We start from the raw sequence: 9037 nt of genomic DNA, 5'->3' as shown, positions 1-9037 counted from the left end.
TCTTTCCCACAACCAAAACCCACTAAATCAACAATCTCTACAGAATGGTGATGCGAAGGAGTAAGATAATAGCATTTCCAATATTCTTCTTTCCTTCTTCCCGCATTTCATCAACGTCGGTCTTCCTCTCTCCTTTCTCTCACTGCATCGGTTTTCCTCTCTCCTTTCTCTCACTTTCAGCTTTCAGTCTTCCCGCATTTCATCAGGGCATTTTGGTCTTTTGGCTGAAAATATGAATTCCAAATTGGTACCCAGTGCCTTATTTGTCATTTTGCTTATTCAGATCCCTTATCTGTCTTTTTAGAATTCAAGTGGTATTTTATTGTCATTTTCCCTAAAAATTAAGTCTGATATGGACATGAATCAGCACCCAAGCCGCCTTTGGTTCACACTCCACGTGTCAGTCTCTTGACACTACCCATCATTCGATGTTTGACATTATAAATTTCTGTTCTTCGACTCCACGCCACAGCGTAGCGAAGCATCCATCACGTGCTTTTCTTTCTTTAAATTTTTAACTAATTGAAACTTTTAAGAAGAATCCCACACAAAAATTTAAAATTATTAAATCTTAAATTAAATTTAGTAAGAGCACTATAATAGATTTTGATAACATAGACTTTTATAAAAATGTATTGTTATTTACAAATATAGTATTATTAAAACCTATTAAAGCGTTGCTACTGAACTTTATTTGGGATTTTGTAATTTTAAACTTGTTTTTTTTTTAAGATTTTCCTTTTCTAATTGATAAATCTTATTGAGAATAACTTTAAAATTTAAAGAGTATTAATTAATTTTAAATAATTTTTTTTAATTTATGTAACATTGTCAATAGATCAATATAATAAATATAAGGAGTAAACTTTTTTTTAACCAAAATCTTTTTAAAAGGATTTTTTTTCCTCTCTAAATGTAGAAACTACATGATTAATTTATAGATATTAAAAAAAATTAATTATTCACAATAAACATGTGTTTATCTTTTTAAAAACACTCATATAATCATTTGGATTATAAACTATATTGATGAAAATCCTTTTCAGTATGGGTAATTAATTGGTTATTTAAAAAATAATTATAAATTTATAAGAAAAATTATATTAATATATTACATTTATTACTACCAAAATTGAAATTATTAGCTTTTTATTAAGGATTTTTTTCCCAGAATATATTGCACTATTTTTAATAAAATAAAAAAAATCCTACTTAATTTTATCTACTTCTTTTTATCTAAGTTTTTTTATAGGAGCTAATAGTTACTCTCTCATTCGATTAAAACTTCTTAGTTAGAAATATTACTTCCTCCACTTCTTAACCATATAGAAGTTAGTTAAAAACTAGATTTGGCCTTAAATATAAGACTTAAATTCATTTTACCTCCCAAATTTATAATTTATTTTCTAATGTATTCATATTTATTACATGTTTAAAAAAGTTTTCATCTAGATAGTCATAATTAAGAAAAGTACTTTAGAAATATTAACTCATATTTGTTATAAATAACCAACTTAACTAATTTTATCAATCTACTCAAATTAGTTACGTAGCTCTTATATTTAGGACTGGAAGTAATAATATACTACTTTCTGTTCTTAATATAAGAGCTAGTATGACTTTCAATTTGATTCTAAATATAAGACTCTAATTCACTTTATCTCTCATATCTAGCTATTTTTTTTAAAGTAATCCTTGTAATAGTTGTATATGTTAAAAATATTATCAAATTGTGATTCTAGCCAATATATATAATTAGTAAAAGTATTTTAGAAAATTTAACTCATATTCATCATATATTGATCCGTTTTACTCTCAAATAATCTATATGATAATTATATATGTTAAAGAGCTTCTGTCTTTTTTTTTTGGCCACCATTAAGGGGTTTCTATCAAAGTTAGTTCCAATATATATAATTAATAAAGATATTTTGAAGAAAAATATTATTTATTACAAATAACTAACTTAACTATTGATATCCTTAATATTTATAAATTAATTATCTATCTAATTCTTATATTAATTAACAAAGACAATACTAATTATGAGCAGCAATATCAATCATCTTAATCTTAAATTAATAGATAGGAAAATTACACTCAAGTCCAAAATAAAAAATTTCATTACTATATAAGGTCTTTTGAAATATTTAAATTAATCTCAGTCGTAAGAATTGATGAGTGAAAGATTGTAATTGTGAATTAGTCATATTTTCCTCATTGATATACATACTGTCGTTCTCTCTTGTCAATTCCAACTATTATACATGTCAATTGTGCCTACATGGATTGTCATTCTATGCTGCAAAATTGTTAAAGTGAAATGACATGCATTGACAACTTATTATCTCTTAATTGACCAGTTAGGATACACGACAACCTGCAGGGGCTTAATTAAAAAGTAAATGAGTTAGAATTAACAAGGGAGGATATTGAGGAAAATATGTTAGTTCACAATTGCAATTTCTTACCTACATGTTCCTTGGTATTGAGATTAATTTAAACATTTTAAGAGACCTTATATAATAAAATCTCTTAAAATTTGAGTGTAATTTTTCCTTGATAAATTTTGTCTGAAAAATCATATCTGGTTCTAATCAGTATTTACGTAAAATATAAAAATAATTTTTTCCATCAATATAAAAATAAATATTGAACGTTCCTGACTTATTTTTATAATTTAGAAACATCTATATCCAAGAATTAGTGTATAATTTATTTTTTTCCCAAAAATTTATACAATAAAAAATGTAATTCGAAGACAATGAAACTAAGCTCACAGCTCATCATTTAATTAATAATATACTTCATCATGAGATGTAATAATGAATTAACTGACAAACACCCCTTGTCCCTTCCCTTGATTATCAAGTATTATAAAAAAAATTTGTTATGCGTTTCGTGTAAGACATCAATGTTTTTGCATGATTTTATTTCCTATTTCATGAGTATCATATGTTTTGAGTTTTATAATTTTTTTATATTATGCTCTTCATACTATCTCGCACTTAATATAAAAGCTAGTTAAAATTTTATTTAGTTATAAATATAAGTTCTCAGTCTATTTTGTTTTATATTTTTTTCAAAATATCCTTATTAATTATGAAAAACTCCCACCAAAATGTAGTTTTAATATACTTTCTTCCAGTTTCAAAGTCATAAAGAATGCTAGTAAAAATAATTCATGAAGATTAAAGAAATTGCTTAAATCAAGTTCTCTATTATCATATCCTCCTTCCCATTAATTAAGTCATTAAATTTGTTTGAAAATGAAAAAAATGTTTAAATTTATACATACTTCAAATCTTGACTTACATTTTGAGAAGTAAAAAAAAACTGAATCAAATTTTAAATAACAGCACTCTTGAAAAATATAATTAATACCATTCTTAATCTTGTTTTTCCGAATAATAAAGCATCTTTTTGACTAGGAAATGTTACAGTACTTAATAATTTTATAATAAGAACCGCTTTTTTTTTTCTAAAAAGTGTTTCATAATTACTATCGGAGAGATTATGTCACTTTGTTAAAAATTTTCTTAATTAGAATATTAAATATAAGAGATAACAAATTAAATAAAATTGTGAAATTAATAAGAATAATGTGTAATTCAATTTAACCAATTAATTAATTGATTAATCATATGGTTCCACACTGTTCTACTGTCACAACGACACGTGGCCAACGAAGCCTTCTTTGTTCCTTTCCCGTGCCCCACACACGAAGAAAAAGCGCCTCCCTTCTTTCTGTATTAAATATGAGCTTTTGAGCGCTCATTCTCCCGCAACTTCATTCACAAACTCCATTTCGTTCCAATTTCAAACTTAATTTTGATCTCTGATACTTTCAACCCATTTCGTTCTGGCGGGTTTTCTCTGAATACTGAAAAGTCTTATCGTTTTTCTTTTATTCTTGAGGTGAATAAGTGTTTCGGCCATGGAGGTCTCGGCTACAATTGGTAGCTCTCAAGCCAGGCTCGGAAGGCTCGATTTGTCTTATAGAGATGTGGGATTCTGTAAAGTTAGAGATAATTGCAGGTTTTCGACTTGTATTGGCGCGAATACGAGGTTGAAGAAGGCTGGGATGTGCTTCACTTTGAAAGCTCTTCAATCTGAAGTCGTTCGAGATGAGAGGCAATCTGCATCTGGAAAGCGATCGTCATCGGTGAGTTTATTATTTTACTATGGGCTGTGTGGTGTTTGGTTCATCTTTGACTTGGGAAAAAAAGAAAAAGAAACTTGCAAGTCTAGTTTATTTAGTTGACTTGAATTGAACTACTTATCTCATAAGTTGGAATTTTTTTAGTCTCCTTACCAAGTCGATTAGGTGTCTCGAAGCTATCTGAATTCTTGATTAGGCTCATGTCGGAGTCCGAACTTCCTAAGCCGAATAAATTTACTTGGCTTTGGGCTGGTCAAATTTTGACTAATAATAATGATTCAATATTTGAAGATCAATCTTCTTGATCGTTTCAAAATAAATTGTCGTAATTTACTTTTTATTTTTCATGGATGGTTTGTGTTGCCCCTGATCGAGGCATACAGGAAGTTTCAGCTGCCGAGTTTTTACGAAGTCTTCCCATATGGGATGCCAGTGCCATGACATGCATATTGAAGTTGAGTAGGAGAAATGAATTGGACAGAACAAAAACTTTCTATAATTATATGTTAGGTCAAATAGCGGATTTATATTTGATTGAAAAAAAAGGATTAATGGGAGAACATACTTTTCATTTGATGTCCTGGTATGCTTTGATCTCAACTTTTCTCTAGGTCGGAATTTACCTATGTGCGGGAACGATGCCAGAACTAATTTATTATTTGTAAAATATGCCTACTATATCCCTGTCCGCTATTGAAAATAAACGCTAGAATGACAGTTTAGGGAAGCAATAGTCGAATACAACAAACAAAGGGACATATAAACAGCAAGAAAAGGCGTCCTCTGGTATTTGAAAGACTAGGGATTCTGCCATGCCACCACTCACGTATTCCTTAGCTTTCACCGATCCCATCACCCACAATATACTCTGCTTTTCTCTGCCTATAAGTTAGTTATACAGCTCAGCTTGTTGGGGAATTGGGTTTTAAAATTTTCTAGCATCGTTTTTTTTTAAAAAAAAAAAAAATCAAACTTGCCTCTAGTGGGGTTGCTTTCTTGTACTCTGCTTCTGGCCTATTGATCATGTACATTGCTGAAATCAACCCCAGGCTAGTTGATGGAGAAAATGGATTAATGCAAGATACATGCTAATTGTACACCTTATAAACACCACAACCATAATAAAAGAAGATTGGGGGAGGTGGGGGGTAGAAAATTATTCTTTAACTCCTGACTTTTAGTGTACAAACATATTCCCTGAATTGAGCTTTAATTACAGCTGCATAAACTTTTAAATATGTTCTAACCCCTTGTGCTGTTGAAAGCAAGGAGAAAGTTAACTCTTTGTCCTTTTTATCTTGTAAAAAGATTGTGTGGCCTTTGATTTTTGTGATTGCTTCCATATTCCTTCAAGTTATCTTTATAGAAATAACAAAATCCCTAACTAGGTCAACGTGGCGGCATGGGTAAGGAGAGAAGAATGACATTTTGGGGCTGGCTGAAGAACGAGGATTACATTTAGTGGCTTATTTTCCTTTATGGTATATATTGACATTAAATAGGACTGAAGGTTACTGTTTTTCAATTTTTTTTTCCTCAAAAGGAAAGAGAGTTATATCTTAAAGTTGTAATTATTCAGAGGATAAACAAAGGGATCATCAAGTGTTAGGAATTGAAAGATGGCTAACTTGCGTGAAATAATATTCTGCAGGGAAATGGTGTCAGATTATTTGTGGGGCTGCCGCTAGATGCAGTTTCTTCAGACTGCAAAGCAATAAACAATGCTAGAGCAATTGCAGCTGGCATGAAAGCATTGAAGCTACTAGAAGTTGAGGGTGTTGAACTTCCTCTTTGGTGGGGACTTGTTGAGAAAGATGGCATGGGAAAATATGACTGGTCGGGCTATCTTGCTGTGGCTGATATGGTTCAGAAAATGGATCTCAAGCTCCATGTCTCTCTTTGCTTGCATGGCTCTAAAAGGCCATATATCCCACTACCCAAGTGGGTGTCCCGGATTGGTGAATCCGAGCCCGGTATTTTCTTCACAGATCGGTCTCGACAATACTATAAAGAATGCCTCTCAGTAGGGGTTGATGATCTTCCTGTTCTTAATGGGAAAACTCCAGTCCAAGTGTACCGAAGTTTCTGTGAGAGCTTTAAGTCTGCATTCTCTCAGTTCATGGGCTCTTCAATAACGGTATGGATTTGGGATTCTGAAACCTATTATTTGCTCTGATAGTGTTTATGTAAATTTATAGGATAAATTGCAATTTTTTTTCCTATAGGTTTGGCTTACAATCAGTTTGTTTTCCTGTGGATTAAACTTTGAAGTGTGTGATTTAATAGTCCTGTGATTTCTGCTAATGCCGCTGAATCATTATGTCTTCTTTTACCACTTAATCGCATGAATATTGGAATGACAAACAATTTTGTTTTTCGAAGTCCAATTCACTTGTATCTTACACTTTTTTATAGCATCTTGAGGTTATTGCTAGAATCAATTAAGCAGATGATTTATTTTCCAAATTTCAGTTTATCTCCACAAACAGCCTTTTTTTCTTTTGGTGGCCAACAACAACGGCAAGCTGATAACCTTCGTTAAACAGAAAACCAGGTCCAACAACAGAAACAGAAGAAACGCAAAGCAAAACACAAACAGCTTTAAAGACTATGAAATTATTCAACATATATATGAAACATATTTTCAATTATAAAACTATTTATCATTTTAGCAGATCACAGGATTAGCTAGTATAATTTAAACCACATGGGGGTAAACTGATTTTAAACTAAACCACAACGACGAACTTTAATTCACCTGAATTTATGTAATTGACAAAGTTTTCTTGCTATACTGCAGGGGATTTCAGTAGGATTAGGACCAGAAGGTGAGCTGCGATATCCATCTCATCACCAGCTACCCACCAACAATGGACCCCATGGAGCTGGAGAATTCCAGTGCTATGACAAAAACATGCTTACCATTCTCAAGCAACATGCTGAAGCATCTGGAAATCCTTTATGGGGTCTCGGTGGTCCGCATGATGCCCCTTCCTACAACCACTCACCAAACTCCAACAGCTTCTTTAGAAATGGAGGATCTTGGGAATCTCCATATGGGGATTTCTTCCTCACATGGTATGCTAATCAGCTTTTAGCCCATGGAGATCGGCTCCTTTCTATAGCAGCTTCAACTTTCAGTGACACTGAAGTGTCTGTATATGGAAAAGTCCCGCTAATGCATTCTTGGTACAGAATGCAATCCCATCCTTCCGAGCTAACTGCTGGATTTTATAACACCATTAAAAGAGACGGTTATAAAGAAGTTGCGAAGATTTTTGCAAAGAATTCATGTAAAATGATATTGCCGGGAATGGACCTCTCAGATGCGGTTCTGCCGCAAGAAACCCTCTCAAGTCCTGAGATGTTACTTTCGCAGATAATGGCCGCTTGTAGAAATAATGGAGTTGAGGTTTCAGGGGAAAACTCTTCAGGTTCTGGTGCTTTTGGGGGCTTCGAACAGATTAAGAAGCACATTATGGCAGGAAATAGTAATGTGTTGGACCTGTTCATGTATCATAGAATGGGAGCTTCTTTATTTTCACCAGAGCATTTTCCTTCGTTCACAAAGTTTGTTCGGAGCCTTAAGCAGCAGGAAATGCATTCAGATGATGTAGCTGCTGAATCTCATGTCAAGAACTCAGAAACAAGCATGCAGATATAATACTTGTGATGCGATGATAGCTTTGTATATAAATATTTGTAATGAAAATATAGATATGTAAGTGGTTATGTTTGTTTCCATGATGTAAAAATAAATTGTACCATCATTGTGGGTTCCTTATGAGAGACTTGTAAGGACTCCTCTGTGTCATCAGATAGAAACACTTCTTGGAAATACCAGCTGGGGTGCTACATTCTCAAACATGCATGGTTCAATTATTGAGATACTAGGAAGAGTGGATGGAATATAATAATGGAAGTTCTATTTTTAATGGATGTGGAGAAGTACTCCTCTGGTCCTATTTATACGGTGAAAAGAGAATATTTTTTTTTGTTCTATTTATAGGGTACTGAGAAATTTTTTTTTTGTATGGATACACAATTTTACTTTTAATTTATTATTGTGTTGATTTTGTTTATATGAAGTATAATGTATATTAAATAGGGATAAAGTTATAAAGTTGTTGAATTTTAAATGAAAGTTGATGAAGTTTAAAATTTTTTTTGGTTTGTGTGAAATATGTTAGAAGTGACTTATAAATAGGACTAGAGGCGTATGCAATTGTATTATCTCATAAAAGAAAGAAAATATTTTTTTTTTGGTCATAACTCTTACATTAATGTTATACCTTTCACATAAGATTTGAACTGTTCGATGTCACTGAGCTATAAGGCTCTTATAAAAAATAAATGTTGTTGGAGCTTGTGCTGATATTTTCAAAATTTTCCTTTCTTGGAAAGCAATTTGGATTTAATTAGTGAATTAATGAGCCCTATACAGTACACACACATAGTTTTAGGTATTCGGAGTTGTTTGTTGGTAACTAAAAAGGATGGTTTTGCTGATTTGAGTTCCAAAGAACAAAAGACCAGACTAAATCTATCGGTTCAATTGATAAACCAGTGAACCGGTTAGTGGTCCAGTTCAGTTTGGATATTAAACCAGGGAAGTTGAATCGGTAACGAACCGGTCAAATCAGTGTGAACAGGTGAAAACTGGTAAAAACCAGTGTGAACTAGTAATAAATCAGTTTGGATGATTAAGTTGTTATTGGTCCTATTTTTTCTCATTCAGCTCCTAATATCTCAACCCTTATAGATTTAAATGAATTTTAATGATAATTTTAGTATCAATGATTATTAATTTTAGTTATTGATGAACCATAAAGATCAAAATTCTCAATGTTATTATATTATATTATTGTTACAATC

The 9037-nt window shown here is 31.8% G+C and overlaps 1 protein-coding gene across 1 annotated transcript; it reads left to right on the top strand.

The window, feature by feature from the left end:
• The first annotated feature begins 3825 nt into the window (after positions 1-3825).
• Positions 3826-8068, top strand: LOC114713071 (inactive beta-amylase 9-like). The gene is made up of 3 exons (XM_028897653.1): positions 3826-4165; positions 5814-6299; positions 6963-8068. The coding sequence occupies exons 1-3, from the start codon at positions 3938-3940 to the stop codon at positions 7824-7826; spliced, it is 1578 nt and encodes a 525-aa protein (XP_028753486.1). The 5' UTR covers positions 3826-3937; the 3' UTR covers positions 7827-8068.
• The last annotated feature ends 969 nt before the right edge of the window (positions 8069-9037 follow it).

This window comes from Neltuma alba, unplaced genomic scaffold (assembly GCF_004799145.2).
Source record: "Neltuma alba isolate B1F8T4 unplaced genomic scaffold, ASM479914v2 tig00011414_pilon, whole genome shotgun sequence".
Classification (NCBI taxonomy): Eukaryota; Viridiplantae; Streptophyta; class Magnoliopsida; order Fabales; family Fabaceae; genus Neltuma; species Neltuma alba.
Note: the sequence above shows the minus strand (reverse complement) of the source record. Positions and strands in the feature narration are given on the sequence as shown.